The 18461-nt window shown below is 36.2% G+C and overlaps 1 protein-coding gene and 1 long non-coding RNA gene across 2 annotated transcripts in view; one reads left to right on the plus strand and one right to left on the minus strand.

The window, feature by feature from the left end:
* Window positions 1–3927: 3927 nt before the first annotated feature.
* The window catches only part of LOC148957016 (uncharacterized), a 93110-nt gene continuing 78576 nt past the window's right edge, over window positions 3928–18461 (minus strand). The window contains exon 5 of the long non-coding RNA XR_016142466.1: window positions 3928–4261. This is a non-coding gene — a long non-coding RNA (uncharacterized LOC148957016). The remainder of the gene's footprint in view (window positions 4262–18461) is intronic.
* On the plus strand, window positions 6676–15883 carry LOC148957017 (uncharacterized). The gene is made up of 4 exons (XM_089092787.1): window positions 6676–6834; window positions 9598–9632; window positions 13826–14300; window positions 15695–15883. The coding sequence occupies exons 1-4, from the start codon at window positions 6676–6678 to the stop codon at window positions 15881–15883; spliced, it is 858 nt and encodes a 285-aa protein (XP_088948913.1).

The raw sequence follows: 18461 nt of genomic DNA on the forward strand, positions 1-18461 counted from the left end.
AAGTTTAGTCAGATTTTTATTGGATTTGTATGCTGATTTCAAATATATGAGTTTTACCAAGTTTAGTCTTAACCAACAAAATTTGCTTACCTGAGAAAATTTGCCTTATTTACGAAAAAAAGGGGAGAAACACCTACTAAACATAATATAACTATAATGAAAATCACACCATCAGATTCAGCATATCAGAGAACCCTAGGGGGCAACATATTTCCCAGCATTATTTAAAAAAAACGATCAGAAATTAAATTTAAAAAAATTCCACTGAAAGTAAGGAGCAACATCAAAACTTAAAAAGAACAGAAACCATTACGTATATGCTTGGGTTTGCCCCCCATTCATTACCTTGTTTTTTACGCTATTTTTTTTTTTTTTTACTTTCATCAGAGCTGTTTATTCTAATTAACGGCCTTTGTGATTAAGGGGTGATTCTTAATGAATTGGAACAAAATTTGAATTTAGCGTGAAGAGCAAGGTATTGACTAGGGGGTGAACTCCTTAATATACGTAATAAAAATATACGAATATAGATGCTCGTTAACGTAAGTTACGTCAGATCAAAATTTCGAGAAAGCCATTCAGCCGAAAAAAAGTAAAAGTTAGCCAAAAAAAAATTAATATGCAAATTTCGATTTAATTATTCATGTACAGATAGCCAAAATCGAAGCTTCATTAATTTAAAGACGTTCAGAAATTAAATAAAAAAACAAGTTTTTTTAACTGAAAATAAGGAGTGACATTCAAACTTAAAACGAACAGAAATTGTTCCGTATATGAGAGGGGCTGCCCCCTCCTCAACGCCTCGCTCTTTACGCTAAAGTTTACCTCTGTCTCACAATTTCATTTTTCTTAAAAATAAAATAAAAGCTTTAGCCTAATGAGCGAGGCGTTGAGGAGGGGACAGCCCCTTTCATATACGTAATAATTTCTTTTTGTTTTAATTTTTGATGTCGCTTCTTACTTTCAATTAAAAAAAACTTGTCTTTTCTTATTTAATCTATAAGAATATAAGAATTTGTAGTTCTTGCCAGAAGAAGGATCACGGACTCGTGTTTATTTGTTGTTGTTGCTTTTTCGAGGGGTGATCGTATCGAATCAATGGTACTAGAATACCACGAGAGGGCTCATTCAAGCAAACAATAAAAGATCTAATGCCCGTTTTAAGTTATCAAAAAATTTGAGAATAACTAGCCCTAATCCCACGCCCTTTTTCCTGAAAATCGTCTGATCAAAATTTTGAGATAGCTATTTTGTTCAGTATAATTGAAAGGTACAATAGATATGTCTTTGGAGATCAAATGACCCCTCAGAATCATCAGAGGAAGGGCTGCAATTTCAGAGAATCTGCCCATTGTCTACGTACAGCCTAGGAAGTATACTGACATTTTCCAAGGAGTAAGGAGTAAATATTTTCTGGGAAGAAATCGCAGCGTGGATTGAATTGTCCAGGGATAATTTCCCGCTGAACAATTTGACAAGGGACAACCTTTATACAGAGACATTTTTGTGGAGGGATTTTCCATTAAGGGGTTGGATTTCCTGGGATTACCTGAAAAATGATCAGAAATAAACATAAGAAAAAACAAGATTTTTCTACAAAAAGTAAGAACGACATTAAATCTTAAAACGGAAAGAAATTTATTCCGTATATGACGGGGGCTTTCCCCTTTTCAGTTCCCCCCTCTCTGCGCTCATGTTCGACCTTTGTCTCGTATCTTTAAGAACGATTCTTGAAACACAAGGGCCGTGCAATTAGAATCAAAACCTTTTTTTAAAAGTTCTTAAAAAACTTTAGCGTGAAGGAAGGGGCGTTGAGGAAGGGGAATCCCCCCTTCCTGTTTGTCAGGAATAATTTCTGTTTGTCTTAAGTTTTAATGCTACTACTTAATTTCATTCGAATTTTTCTTTTTATTATTTAATGAAGGAAAGAGCGATAAGGTCAAAATCTATTTTTTATTTCTATCCAAGGCACTTCCTGTAGAAAAGTTGTCGTTGAAACTTCAAAAGCGGCTCGATTGGAAATTGAAACTTCTACTGCCCTTTATAAGCATCAAAATTGATTGGATGGCAAACAACCCCTTCCCCCTTATACGCCCGTTATTTCTACAAACAAGTCCAATATAAATTTTGAAATTGCCATTTTGTTCAGCATATTTGAAAGGTCCAGCGATTATGTTTTTGTGAATGACCCTCCCCCCCCCCCCGCAAATATCTCAGGGCAAGGGTTAAGAGTTATACTAGTTTTCCATTATTAAAAGATACGGTTCTTATGGAAGAGATGATCGTATAAACTTTGGAGGGGGGTCATTAAATTGGAATTGGAAGTCAGAAGTTTTAGTGCCATTTTTAGGAGTCAAAAGTCGTAAGAGGGCAACTAAGCACCTCCCACCCCTCCACTCACGTCCTCTTGTCCCTAGATGCATCCGAAAGAAATTTTGAGATACTCATTTTGTTAAAACGGTTCAAAGAACATATAACAATGCCTTCAGGGTTGACACAACCCCTCAGAGCCCTGGGAAAAGGGTTGTAAGTTGAACCCTGGGGTATATAAGGTTTTTATGGAATGGTTAGTCGTATAAACTTCAGATGCAGCTCATTTAATTAGAAATTGAGTACTTCCTCTCCCAATTGATTGGAAATTAGAACACAGATTTGAGGGCATACCCCCCTCACACGCCTATCATTTCCCAAAAACAGCATACAATCAAAAGTTGTAGACATCTATTTTGCTCAGCATTGTTGAAAGGTTCAGTAATTATGCCTTTGGGGATGTCACCCCTTCCCCTATCCCTCAGGGTAGGGAATACAAGCCAGGCAATTCTTTCATTGTTTACAAATAGCATGCCCCAGGACAGAAGTTCTATACCCTTTTTAAAAGTTAGGAGCAGTCAAAGGGCAACTTGCCCCCTCCCCGCAGGTCCACTTTTCCCTAGATACATCAAACAGAAATTTTAAGAAAGCAATTTTGTTAAAAAAAAAAAAAATCGAATAGCATATAAAACGCATCTAGGGTTGAAATAGTCCCTCAGAGCCCAAGGACGAGGGTAATAAGTTATATACTGGAAGCATATAAGGTTTTTATTCAACGGGTGGACTGTAAAATTCAAATGGGGCTTATTTGGTTTGAAATTGAAGGTTCTATTTCCCTTTTAAGAACCAACAGTGATTTAGGGACCACTAGCCCACCCCCTCCCCCTCGAAACCCTCTTGTGAGACAGCCATTTTGTTCAAAATAGTCCAAAGAACATGCAACAATCCAGATCTAAATTCAGCAGATATGAATTCCAATAATCACTAAAACTCAAAACGACCAGAAATCATAGGCGGCGCAATAGCACTGCTGAAGTGAAGAGCAATGTCGGCACAATGTATTATTATTGAATTATTTTCTGACCAAGGAACTTTGCACACCGGGAGTTGTCGTAGAAACTTAGAAATTACCTCATTCGATTGAAAACTGAAAGCTCTAGTGCTCTTTCCAAGAGTCTAAAGGGATTGAAGGCAGCCCAGCTTGTATAGCACTCTGCAGCATCACATGACCCTTGGATTGTACCTTGTGACATGAGCAAAACGTACTCTGATTGGCCGAAAACTACCAAAAGAAGTGAAAATGCTGACCCTAATGCCGACCATACCTGTCAAGAGAACCTATCGTAGGAAGATGAGCCTTAAGCTCCTACAAGTAGTTTATTATTGTTAAAATGTTTTTATTACTTTTTTCACACTAGTTCATTCTCTATGGAGGTACTGCATGTTTTTTTTCCTTTTCGATGTTAACTGATCACTTTGAAAGAGGCTTACAAGTCGTAAAAAAACTAGTTTCTGAGATTTTTAGATGAACATACTATAGAAAGTATATGAACACAATTTGGCTGAAAATGATATATTTTTGAATGCTCAAGGGACACTGGGACCAATATTGCCAACACTACGAAACAAAATGTACCACAAATTGCATGGAAAATGTACCAAACAACAAAAAATTGTACCATAATCCAATTTTTTTTTCCTTGTGTTACGCTTTGCGTAACACGCAGATCTTCGATGACGTACAGTACTATCTGTGAAAATTTTCTATAGAACATTTTCTTTCACTTTCTTCCTCAATTTCTTCGTTTTCTTTCTCTTCTAATGCAATACATGTGCTCCTGGCACTACTTGGTGAAATTGTTCATAGTAGAACAGTTCCTACAGCAACATGTTACTGCAGGCCAAAACAAAATCGTTGTCCATCCACCATTTATGACCATTTAGCACCGCCCTGAAATTCGTTCCAAATGACTATTTTAATTCAAATCTAGGGCTAAAAGGAAATTTTAACCTTATATTCTTACAGAATATTACCCAAAGGCTGTTGCTAGGATCTTTTTTCCATTTAATTGTTTCTATACAAATCCCAATTTTCTCTTTATTTAAGATCTCGACGGAAAGGGGGTGGGGTCGCTCCTCTAGGCCTTACTTAATATACTTTTTAACTAAAAAAATTGTTTTTAAACTAAGACTGATCAAAGAAGTGACTTTGGGGATTATGGTCCAGAGCGTAATAAAGATTTTAATTTTGAAATAATATTTTTCTCCAAAATGCCTTTAAAAGACCCTTCACTCACCTTGTAAGGTCAAGTTGGATATAACCCCTCAAATAGTACAATAAAGACCATGTCTTTCACTATCTTTTATATCACCTTAAACATCTAGATAACGGCATATTTTATTTTTAAAACTGGAAATGGCTTTAAAAGCTTTGAATTACATGAGGTTCCAACTACACTATACTACAAACAGGATACATCAAAAATGAACAAAAATATGAGACTAACCATCAGTATGAAGAAAATATATTTATTAAAATAAAGACATGTAGAATATTAACATAAAAATATGTTACAAACATCATTATACATTATTAATATCATTGAACAACTTTGGATATTTTGAACCTGTTGCACAAAATAATTTATCGTGCTCTATCTTGACAGTGTAGCTATTGTCTTCTTAGTTCTTAACCAGTGGAATAATCATTAATATATTTTGAGTCAGACACAATTTTTACTGGGGTGTCACCTACAGGTTCAATATAGTTTTTGTCTTTGGTATTATTGGGTTCATTGACTATGTATGTTTGTATACGATCAATAGTAGTAATAATATTCACTTGTGCTTTATTTTCCTTAAATTTATCTTTATATTCATTAGTGATATTGTCTGCCAATGACCTTTTAATTTTGCCTCTGATTTCACTTTCTATTATCACATTGTTTTTGCACAGGTAACAGTTCTGCACGTAGGCACGTAGACAAAATATGGTTTATGACATTAGTACAGCAGTATGCATGTCTTCTTTTTCCTTTCGCTTTCATTTGAATACTAACACCGGAAAGATGACGATTGGATCTATCAAACGGGTACCACGTTACCAGATTCATTAGCTAGAAGTTGCCCCTCTTCATCAACCATTATTTTTATGTCAGTATTCTCTTTAGCACTAACTTCGCGTATATCCACCATTTACATTATAGAAATTCTAGGGTACTCCAAAGGAATTTAGCTCCTCGCTGTCATGACAACGAACACATATATTTCCAATAAAATCCCCATTAATGCTTATTTTATACTTCAAATATTTCTCCTTTTCAGCATTTATGGCAACGATGGTTTTATCGTGTGCACATACTTTCTTCGAATATTTCATTTTCACTGTTTTTAAAATATGATGCAAGAGTTTATCCTTCCAATGTGTGAAAATTACTTATTTAATACATAAAATAAACTAGGTAGTGTCAATAACCAGCTATATAATACCACTAGGACAGCTGCATAGTGTCAACGAGCGGTCATAGAGTACCATGGGTACAGCCGCATTAAAAAAAAAGTTGAAAATTGTTTAGTAAGTCCGAAAATATTCCAAGTAAAAAAAAAGGAGAGTGTTATTATAAACATTATTTTTCTAATGTAAAAATCATGACAAACATATCAATATCATTCTCATTTTGTATTTCGAAAACATCAAATTTCAATTTTTGTTGTAACTATATTTCATGTCTTTCACGACACACAAAAAAAGTTAAAAATTTCAATATTAAAAAAATATAAAAATGAAAGTTAAAAAGTCAAAAAAGGAGGGGCAGGGGAATTTGGGGGGGGGGGGGTGAGATGCATTTGTGCCTTCGGAGGCTGGGCCATTGATGACTAAGGGCTGTTGCATCATTACTTAAAATATATATGACTTTTTGTAGTAGCTTCAATAGTATACCCACTATGGGCGTCGTCAAACCCATAACCTCCTCACTACTGGATTTTTTTCATCGAACTTTCGTGTAAAAAAGAGCACGAAACGTGTTTTGTAAGAATTTGTAGTAACTCCAATAGTATAGCCTACCCCAATTTGCGTCGTCATCGAACGTTTTGTGTAAGACAAGGCTCAAAACGTATTTTGTAAGAAGAATTTGTAGTAGCCCCAATAGTATAGCCTACCCCCTATAAGCGTCGTCAAATCCATAACCCCCTCACTACTTGATTTCCTGGGATTGTTCTATATTTCTAAGGATTGTTCTGGATTTCTATATTAATATAATGCATTTAAAATCCCACTTTATATTTACTGAATGCAGGAGTCCTATGAAACTTTAAATCGATTTCATCCAATCCCGAATATAAAACTGTTTCATATTACTATCAATGGCAAAAGGTCAAAGAAATCGAGTGTGTAAGAATTTGCGGAATGGTCTGGCCTTGATACAGTTCATCAGCTCTGAAAAGTACCTGGCCTTCACAGGGCTCATTGGTCTTCAAAAGTACCTGGCCTTGATGCGGTTCACTGCTTCCTATGCCAGCAAGGTAAGTATAACATAGGACTCTACTGTTTAGGTGGAAAAAATCAAACCTACCTAACTATGTAATACTAGCAATTATAGGAACAAGCTGTTTTTTGCTTACACTTCATCACAATTATTTCTCTGCTTTGTCAGTCCGTCTGATGCTTTATCTAAAAAGTAGGTTCAAGACGGTCAAGCGATTACGTCAAACGATTGATGTGTGGTTCAATCATGCCTCAATCAACCCTTCTCAATCATGCAATTCTGGCATCGATAGAAAAATCGTATAACTTTATCGTTAAACAAAATAAAATCGCGTTCAGACTTCAGAATTGGATTTTCCGAGTTTTGAGATGCGTCATCGATGGTTGCTGACGAGTCACTGACACAAAGTTTCATCAAAATGGACACATACGGTTAATCAGTTCCGATAGCCGCTTGAGTCATTCCGACTATCTATCAATTACCGTCAATCGATTGAATAAAGTTCAATACAGGATCTTAAATGGTCAAGCATGCTTGATCTAATCAAGCATTTTGATCAAGGAGGCACACTTATGCCTCTTTATAGAGGCGACCCACCACAATGTTAAGCGATTTCCGGTCCTAGCGGTCGCAGAGAGACGGCGGTGATCGCATTTTGTAGCCTAGACTCAAACTAAGAAACATACAAAATTTCACCCCCCCCCTCCGACTTTATCTTAATGGGGGGAAAGTGGGCCGGAAGTCTCGAGCCTCCCACCACAGCCCCCTTTTAACGTTATCCGATCGGGCTGAAATTTAGAGGATAAGCTTTCCTAGGGCCTAAGAGCTTATCCTCAAAATTTCAGCTCAATCCGATCACTTCTTCCCTGTTTTCCAAAAACCAAATATAGCCACTTAATGTTCATTAAGTTATTTTTTTTTATCTGACACGCCTACAGGTCACAGTGACAACGGATCCGGGTGAATGAGGACTCATTCGAAGCGGAATTCGACCTGTTAGGGCCTTTTGAAATTTTCAGACCGAAAAAATTATCGCCCGAATTTACATGTACAAAAAACCTCGTTTTTCTATATGAGCCCATGTTAATTTTTGAAATTCCTAAAAGCATAGTATTTCATTATTAAATTAGATCAAAATAGTCCTCTTAACCTGAAAAGACCGACTGCAAGCTTCCGAAAATTCCAGCTCTTTCCCAGAAGTTTTTTTTGTCGAAAAACGAAAATCTTAATTTGTATTTGCTTGCGTCGAAAATAGATTGCAGAGACTAAAAATAATTTAACAAGAGTCTCTGATGGTACAGTGGGCACTATTTCTGTCTGTCATGCGGAAGACCCGGCCTCGATTCCCCGTCAAAGTATTTTTTTACATATTGAACTTAAAGTAGTATCTCTTAAATTTAAAGTTTAAAAAAGAAACTCATTTTCTTTTTTAAATCCAATCTATTAAATCCTTCGGCTCAACAGGCGTCTCCAGGAGAATATCACAGTCGGCCTTCAGCAGCTGAAGGCCGACTGTGATATTCTACAGGTAAATCTGTACAGGTAAGTCTCCACTGGTAAGACTTACAGGAGACTTATGAGACTTACAGGAGACTGGTGGAGACTTTCAGGTAAGTCTCCACTGCTTTGATAACATGCCGTGTGCCCGCATGCTCGAAGAAAAGTTGAAAAGAGAAAAATTTTACTGTGCATTTGATTTGAGTATTCAGGAATTAAAAGCCTTAACACAAGAATCTTCAAAAGCGGGGGGTTTGGGGGGCGGCAGCCCCCAACGTTAACCCCTGATGCGATCAGCTAACAGTTAGTCAAGCAATAATAAGTAATAAACTGTACAAAAACATGCAGAAATTATTTTAAAAAAACTACGTTTTCTAAAGAGTTAAAGAGGCTGAGTCACAAGTTCGAACCTTAAAACAAAAAGGGATTAGGAGGTACAGTTGGGGGGCTGCCACCCCCCAAACCCCCCGCTTTTGCGGCATCTTTTCTTAAGATTTTTATTTTGGGGGTCTGCCACCCCCTCAACCTCCACTTTTTCTCTTGCAAAGAAATGCTTTGCAACACGAACGAAGTCTGCTTGAATTTTGTACCGTAAGAACATCCTATTGCATCTATTTGATTAGAGTACTGAGCCTGTACTGAGCCTGTAACAGTACTGAGCCTGTAACAGTACTGAGCCTGTTTGCTGGATTTTTTATAGGAGATTTTTCCCTAACCGATAACAAGCTATAATGTGATGAACTTAACAATTTTGAACAGAAAAAACAGGGAACAGAAGAAGGGCTCAGCATAAACAAGCAGTTTAGGTTCAGGTTCATCTATTTTTCCATCATAAATAATCACACTGAATACATAACTATACCTGGCAGAGAGACAAGTTTGTAGTTATAACTGTAACAGACTGAGTGGTCATTGCCAAATTCTCTGAAGATTAAAAATAAATGCCATTGAAACAGTTTCATTCGTGTTGGTACGCCCAACTGATTGCAACCAAAGAGGCTCCAAAAGTGGGGGGTGGCAGCCCCCCAAATTTACCTCCTAATCCCTGTACGTTTTAAGGTTCGAACTTGTGACTCACCCTCTTTAACTCTTTAGAAAACGTAGTTTTTTTTCAAATAATCTAAGAAAGCATTTGATCAGAATAGCTGAGCGTCAAGGAACTCCTTAGAACTAGCGAAACTCCCATAGTCATGCGTTTTCAAACCACACCTACTCAGCCTCAAGGCTTTGAAGCGTCAGGTCTCTAATTTTAAATTGATGATTAGAGTTAAAGATAAAAAAGATTTAGTATTTTTTTTTTTAGGTTGGGATGCTCGGAACCTCTGGTAGAGGACTTTGGTATTTTTTTGAAGACCCCACTGCCTTTCTATGACTAACAAATAAGAGTTCTAATAGGGATACGTACTTTTATTAGACAGTGAAAAACAGATACAAAGGATTCTAGATATTTCGACCACATACATAAATGGTCATCATCAGCAGATAAATTATCTGCTGATCATCATCAGTAGTAAAAATTCAACTTACATTTTGGCAATATTAAAAAACTCAAGACTTTGACTGGGACTCAAGACTGGGGTAAATTGTCTGTGACTCGAAGCAATTTATTTATTCTGTATAAATATAGCTTGTTTCAATTTTAATATTTTTATTTATCTGCGGATCATGATCGCTGATGTATGCGGTCAAAATATCCAAACTTGTTGCATCTGTTTTTCAGTGTCTAATAAAAGGACTTATCCCTGTTTGAGCTTTTATTTGTTCGTGTAGGCCTTCAGACTGCGACAACCTGATTGGTTGTCACAAAAATTCTGTTTCTCAATATTTTAGCCGATTTGGGCAAAAATTAATGTTTTGCTGCACTAAACGACAGAAAATGGTGCTGTAAGATTTTTTTGTTACTAAAAGCTGATCTTGACATAACGATTTTGATTTTCAAATCAATTCCATGCCCACACTCACAGCAGTGGCGTAATTCCGTTTAAATCCAAGGGGGGCAAAGATGGAGCAAATTTTTCCCAAATCAAGTGAAAATGGCAGGTAACAACTGAAAAATGAGCCATTTAGTACCATAAAGGTACTATTTGATCCTTTTCTGTTGATGTTTGAATTATGCTGGCTTATCTTTGTTTAGACAATATTTTTGAAGAAACTAAATTTCAGCTGGGGGAGGGGGGCAAACTTGGGTCTGGGCGACAAACCCAGGCTTGGGAGGGGCAGTTGTCCCCCAGCCCCATATCAAATTACTCCCCTGATTCACAGTCACTAATTACCCTTTAAATTGAGAAAAAATATATAGATCGGCGCTTCTCATGCAAATCAATCAGAGGCAACGCTGTAGCGTTGCCTATAGTAAAGGCCATACGGCTCCAATGTTTTATTATTTTTTTTTCAGAGGCACTTCATATGGAAGGGGTCGTCGTAGAAACTTCAAAAGGGGCTCATTCGATTGAAAATCGAGAGTTTTAGTGCCCTTTTTAATAGTTACAAAATATTGGAGGGCAACTAGCCCCCCCACCCCACGCCCATCATTCCCCCAAACAAATCCAATCAAAATTTTGAGATAGCCATGTTGTTCAGCGTAGTTGATATCCAGGTAGAAAATATATTTTTGAGGAGGGCACTCCCCCACAACCCTCAGGGCAAAGGTTTTAAGTTATGTCCTGGGGGCACATGAGGTTTTTATAGAAGGTGTTGTCACAGAAACTTCAAAAAGAGCTCATTCGATTGGAAATTCAAAAGGCTAGTGCCCTTTTCAATAGTTGAAAGTGATTGGAGGGCAATTATCCCCCCCCCCCGCACCCATCATCCCCCCCCCAAGACATCCAATCACAATTTTGAGATAGCCATTTTGTTCAGCGTAGTTGATTACCTTATAGAAATTATGATTTTGAGGAGAAAACTCCCCCACAACCCTCAGGGCAAGGGTTTTAAGTTATGCCCTAGGGGCATATAAGGTTTTTATAGAAGGCGTTGTCATAAAAACATCAAAAAAGACTCATTCTATTGAAAATTCAAAGGGCTAGAGCCCTTTTTAATAGTCGAAAGTGATTGGAGGGAAACTAACCCCCCTCTCACGCCCACCTTTTCCGCAAACACATCCAATCAAAATTTTGAGATAGCCATTTTATTACACGTAGTCTTAAGTTCTGGAAATTAGGTCTTTGAGGATGACAACTCTCCCACAGCACTGAAAACCATATGTGTCTTGAACAGTCTCGGAAAGTATAAACAACATCAAATTGAATATCTGATGTATAATGATATTAATTGTTGAAAGATCCATCAGTTCAAGAATTTATTTCACTGTAATTGTATTTTCATTTTCAATACTGTAAGAACTGGAAAAGAAAGTATTTGTATATAATCCGTTTTCAGTTAAACGCCAATTACGCAGTAGGCTTTAGACTTTTACAGTGAGAGAAGGAGGTCATACCCAAACTCTTGTTTGTGGTGATTTTTGTTCGTTTCGAGCTTGATTTGCATGTTCAATTTAAGTTTCACTCGTTTTAAGATTTATTTATTAATTTAAATTAATATCTATTGTATGTTTGCTTGCATTGATTTTTTATTTAATTACTGTTCGTTTTAAGTTTCATGTGTACTTCAATACGAAAATATTTTTTCGGATTAAGCTTGATTTTCACATTCAATCTAAGCATTATTCGCTTTGAGATCTATTTATTCATTTATATTATTACTTGTTGTATGTGTTTGCTATGATTGCTTATTTAATTTTCTGTTCGTTTTGGGTTTCATTTATTCTTTAATAGTAATTTCTGGTCGTCTTGAGTTTGAATTTTAAAAGCTATTTGTATCTGCTGAGCTTAAGTTTAAAATCGCCTTTACTTTTCTTTTAAAAACTTATTTTTCGGAAACTTTCTTTTGATTAATTAAAAGAAAAAGTTTATTTTATGGAAGTGAAAAGCGAAAATGAAACTAAAAACAAACAAAAATATTGTTTCACATATTATATAAGGGTTTCTATACACAAAACTAGCTTAAATATGGTGCGTCTTCCAAACATGTGGTGTCTTCCAATTTCTGTGGAATTCTAAAAATTAGCGCTTTACTGAAAGCACATTACCGAACTTAAAAGAATAGTATATTCTCTTTCTCTAGAGAATAAAAAGTGAGCAGCATGCAAGCTATGAAAAGCCATAAGTAGCGTACAGAAATTTTTTTGAAGTTTTTCAATAGTCTGTCACCAGCCACAATATCCATAAATTTTAGAATAAAATTATAATTCTCTACAAACCTCAAGCAAGTTCAATTTTCAGTAAAGCGCTTGATTTTTAGAACAGATATTGGAAAATATCACGGGTCAATTTATTCGAGCTAGTTTGTAGATATATTCTGCGTAATTTTCAAACAATAAAATTGTTGGTTTTCAGATCCAGCTTGAATCTTTACCTCTCTCACTGGTGGATCCAGGGGGGCGGAGAGGGGGAACCCTGACCATCCCCTCCAATATTTTTCTGGTACTCTCTTATCCTATTTTTTTACTCTTTTTTTGAATAAATTTGTCAATTTGGTCAATTATTGGCACCTTTGTCACATTCCCCCCCCCCCCAAGATTATGCTCATTGGCACCCTTATAAGTTGGGCCTCCCCCAAGACTTTCTAGATCCACCACTGACCTCCCTAAGCAAAACTTGTGCCTTTTTTAAATTAACGTTGATCGTTTTATTTCCCAAATACACACATAAAAGCTTCCAACCTCGATTTCAAGGTTTTAGACCATAACAAATCGATTGAAAACCTCGAATTTACATTTCCTTCCGTCTTAACCCTCCTTTGCAATAATTGATATTTTATGGCACAAGAGGCAGAGATTGCCACTTTTCTGTGACACGATCTCCTTTGTTACCTATGGAAGTCATCATCAGCTGACAATTTATCAAAAAGTTTGGAATCACTACGGCTTTCATGTCATTATCAACTGACAATTTTTGAATAAAAACAGAGCTCACTGCGGTATTCACATTATAATATAGAGCCATTTTTCAAGATAAGAGAGCGGGCTGACAGCTGTTTTGGGTGTTAGACCACGAAAAAATTTTTTTTCTATGAGATTTTGCGTCTCTGAGCATATTGACCTTCTTTTGTGTATTGGGACTCCCTTAGTCGAAGAACTTGACGATATAAGAATTGTGCCGTTCGGGAGAAAAGTGTTTGGTCCTTTTTTTTACGTGTGGCCTTGCTCCAAGGGCTCTGTGGGATCATAATCAGTGGCATTTCCAAAAACCCCAACGAAAATTAACATTTATAAGTTTGTTACTGTAACACAAAATATATATTGTTAAGTTTCATTAACGTTAATTACTAAAGAGGTTCTGAGAACAAAATTTTCTTTTTTAGAAATCCATAAAACTCCGAAAAGTTGGGGGCTTGTGGAAGTGCTGGGATTAAACGCTACTTTGGTTACCCGTCACTAAAATAAGTCAGGCTAACAATCGACTTTTGATACTCATTTATTCAAAGTTAGAGGCTTCACTAAAATAAAGTTAATTCAACAATTTTTCTTTCAGGTTTCAGAATTGGTTCACTATTCTTTTGTGCCTCGCCACAGTTAGTAGTGATCCCGTTGGATCTAGGATAGCCAGAAGACAAAATGAACAGAGAGCAAATGCATCTCACGGATATCCCTCGGTCAATCGACAAAATAGGCGTATAGCTTCTCAGCCCAGGGATTACTCAATTAACGATCCCAGTAGTAGTATGACCAATAGAGGCCAGAATGGAGCATCTAATATAATTCTAGCCACATCTAGTGAGGCAACTCAAGGTCAACAGATGTATGGCCAATCCTCTGCTTACCAGCCAGGGTTACCCATAACCGTTGGGAGGCCAGTTCATCCTGCCGGTCTGTTCCATAAAGTTGGTGACGCATCCCAAACAAGTTCCCCGTACCCAATCATGCCAACTGGACTTATGTCTTCTACATTTTTTGTAGCCATAGCCGTAGCTATTGTCTTTTTTTTAGCTAAAATACTATCTCTCAAGGTAAAATTTTCTTATATTTAGCAAATTTAAGTGTTTATTTTTAAATGATTAGTTACTAATCCTAATATAATGGAATATGACGGAAATAAAAGTACTAAAGTGGACTAACATATAAATATGTTATTTTTTATTTATTTTTCCGTCATTGAAGGGCAGTGTGGCCTTGGAAAAAATATCTAATTTTAGGTATTACGTCAAAAATACTCTCTCTCTCTCTCTCTCTCTTAGTCTCTGTTGCACCATGTATTTCGTCTTTCATTGTCTCTTCTGAATCAGCAAATCACAAATATCGTGAAAAGAATTACAAATTACATACAAAAAGATAAAGAATATCTGACCAAAATGCACCCGTGGCAATAGGAAAAACCTCAATTCACTGAGTTTCATTGACCCAAAAATCATTTTGATTTTAGTAACTATTCAGAAATCCCGTAGATGAACTTTGTTTTAAAATATGTCTTAAAAATGAAAGATTGTTTATTCATTCAAAAAGTGATCAAACATACTTAATAAAATTTAAATTATTTATTCAATGCAATAGCGTTCGGCGTTATTAAACATCGGTTGTCTCCAGTCATTTTCTTTACAGTTACAATCTTGTCTTTACAATCGATATTTCAGAAAAATATGTCTTTGGATCAGTGGCGGTAGCATTAAGGTAGTGGCATAACTAGCATGCCTGCCATTCAGGAGCAATCCGACTGTGCCATCCCCTCTCCAAGCTCAACGAGTAGACCCTGCCCTTCACAGTTTTGTTCCAGCCTAAAGATTATTTCGTGTTGTATAAATAAAAAAGTTTTTAAACACGCAAAAAATATGATTTAAGGTTTGGTCGAAATATGCAGACTTTTTACTGTGAATTTCACTGTCTAATAAATTGAAATATCACTCTCTATTATATGGACTTAAATCGTTCACCATTTAATCGTTTATTTGTTCAAGGAAGAGGGAGAGAGATAAGCGCTAACATATTTCAAAATACCCCCTCCCCCCCCCTCTTCACCGCTATGATGATTAGTTACTATTTATATTATATGTCACGAAAGGCTGACATCAACCAAATGAAGTGAGTTAGATTATATTGCCTCGTCAGTTAGTTAAATTTTAAGTTAAAGTCAATTAAATTTTATCGCTTTATAAATTTTGTCAAATTAAAAATTTTGGTCATAAGTTACCTAACAAATAATTTTGGAAATATTTAGGCAGCGAAAAAATAACTACACAAAATTTTGTACGCTGCTAAAAAAAGTAAAGAATGATGGATATAATATGGTAGCATTTGGAAGAATTGCATTGTTTTTACTTATGTGAAATTTTTGGTCAAACCCCAAAAAATTAATGTAGTTAGATATAGTAAAAACAGTTTATATTAACCCGTTTCTATTCCGTTTCAGGCTTACGATGCAACATATAAGTCAAAAACAATGGCTCGGTCTTTAGAGCAAGAAGAGCCATCTATGATTACTAATATCATGACAAAAATAGTTACTGCTGTAGAAGAGTACAACCGTCCTACGCAAGATGTAACAGAACAAACAAAAGGGAAGGAAGAAGAACCAAATACAACTAAAAAATCAAATTAAATATTCGCAATTCATATTAAATTATTTAGAATAGATACCTATGTTTCTGCTAAATATATTATCGCACGACCAAAAACTATTAAAAAGGACACATAGGCACCAATAACAGGGGGGGGGCACCCCCCTGGCTGAAAGATGTTGCCTTATTTTTATATTTTTGTTCTGAGATTTCTAATATATAGCATTAAAAGTGCCAATTAGACGAGGTTTGCTCCCCCCCCCTGGAATTTAGCTTATGGGCGCCTATGATAGGACAGGTGGCAGGTTTGTGAAGAGGCGGATCTAGAGCAAAATCTTGGGGGGTGGTGCAATTTGGCACCAATAATTGACCTAATTGAAAAGTTCAGTACTTGTGTATCATTCCGAACGTATTCAAGAAGTTTGCTCTATTTGATCTGCGAAAACCGGCTTGTCTGTCTGCAATCGGTCATAAGCTTAGTTTTACTTAAAAAAAACTATGATGCGGGTATATTTTAATTAAATATTTAATATATAGAGGTGGTTAGCTTAGGCATTTATGGGCGGCCTGCTTTTCACATTTCTTTTTGTAGTTTCCAAAATTTTGTTACTAAAGTCGTATATTTTCATCATATTTTGGTATATTTCATTATGATTAACCTAACTTCACTTCTTGAGTGTGTTCGGGATAATACAAAAGTACCACAAGTCTATTTAAAAAAAAGAGAAGAAAGAACGGACTGAGCTTGCAAGAAAAATGTGCCCTCCTCCCTGGATCTACTCCTGGGGCTGTGCACCAGCGTTGCCAATGCTGATGAAACTTGATGAAACAAGAAAAATAGAACAGTGTTTAATTTGAGCTTCGTTACTGATATTCGCCCTGGTATCGTTAATTCTCAAAAATGAAGGATCCTTATTAGCATTATCTGTTAATTAAGACTAGCAACAATACCAATTACGGCGGGGTTTTACCTGTTAAGAAAAACCTGGATTAATCTCTTTCACTGACACTGAATCGCTTAAGCGTTAAATATAAATTAAACAAAAGTGTAAGCAAAGCTATGATTATGCTAACTTTGCCTCAGTATAATTAATGCTAGTTATTGTAGCTTAAATCTTACCGCTTTTATTTCAAAACTATTTCAGCGCGGAGCAATGACTTTTATTGCAACTGATAAGAAATAAAATTGTCACCGTGTTATTAGACACGCATGTCGGGATATATTCATGGATTTCGAAAAATGTCTTTTTGTGTCTGCATTAAGAGAGGCAGTAAAATCGTTGCCTCCCTTCATTTTCGTGAATCGGTACCCCCTGGAAACTCTTAAAACTATTAAAAAGGGGTTCAATCTAGCGTACCTACTTTGCTGGACAACTGTCGAAGCATGATCATGCCCACTACATTTCTTTATCATCTCAATACACAAATTATCTCTTATAGCTAAACAGGAGGGAAAAGCCAGAAGCTACTAAAACTATGCTTGACAAAACACTCGGGTATCTTAATCTAGATAAATTGAAACGTTGAATTAGTTCTTCCTTGGGTACATTTTCTCTTTAGCTTGTCTCCCCCCTCTCCCTGGCGTACAGCCAAGAACACTTTCCTCCCCCCCCCCCACCTAGATCTGGCTCTGTTGCGACTGGGCATAGATGTTAAAAAATATAAAAGCACAAATGAACAGAAGCTCCTAGGGAGAATCCCAACACCTAGTAACGACAGCAGCACAACACGCAGGCGATAAAGCAATATGAAAGAGTACAATCAAACACTTTGCCACTATTCCAAGTATTTAACAAATGTGAAAAGTTTAATAATATACACCAAAAAACAGTATTTTCACAATTTTCTCTCACAATCTGGCCAAATTTCTCTACTATTCGTTGCAAGGTTATTACAACCCATACTTTGAAGATAACTTGGGTAGTCTAAACTATCTGCTGAAAGGCAAATATCCTCATTCAAATCGAATTTTAGTGCCACCCCCATGCCGAACACCTGAAATAACTTTTGCCGAAACTGTCTGACAAGCAAGAGTCTAAATAGCTCTAAGACATGACCAAATTTTAATTACAAGTTTTTAATAAGCGTTTTCAAAATGAGCCATGTAACTTTTATTTAATAAATAGGAGTATAGCTAGTTGTCAAACAAGACTGGTCTTCTCCACCCCGAATAATTTGCGAAGGTTTTTATTTTCTGATCACATGAACAAATTGAAGCAGCATATGTTTAGCTTTTTTAGAACACACAGCTAAGAGACAGTAATGTTCCCGTTTATAGGTTTCAGCCAAAGGATCTTTCACACGACACGCACTAAATTTAGTGCGTACTCATTTTGTGAGAAAGGGAGAAAAATCATTCTCCCTATTCCCAAGCAACAAATTCAAACTCTCTTTACCCCCCCCCCCCATCTCTGTTGAAAATCTTGAAAGTTTCAGATTGAAACCTCACCGTGAGAGAGAACAGGATATAAAAGCCTAGATATGCATAAAGCTTGCATCTTTTAATGAAACCTTTTAATGAAATATTTTTTTAATGAAATCTTTTAATGGACTGTTTGGAAACCCTTTAATGGGAAATACTTGTTTGTCTATATTAGGGAGGGGGACAAAAAAAAACAC

The sequence above is a fragment of the Artemia sp. Qi Xiang Cuo genome, chromosome 1 (assembly GCF_049724085.1).
Source record: "Artemia sp. Qi Xiang Cuo chromosome 1, ASM4972408v1, whole genome shotgun sequence".
Classification (NCBI taxonomy): domain Eukaryota; kingdom Metazoa; phylum Arthropoda; class Branchiopoda; order Anostraca; family Artemiidae; genus Artemia; species Artemia sp. Qi Xiang Cuo.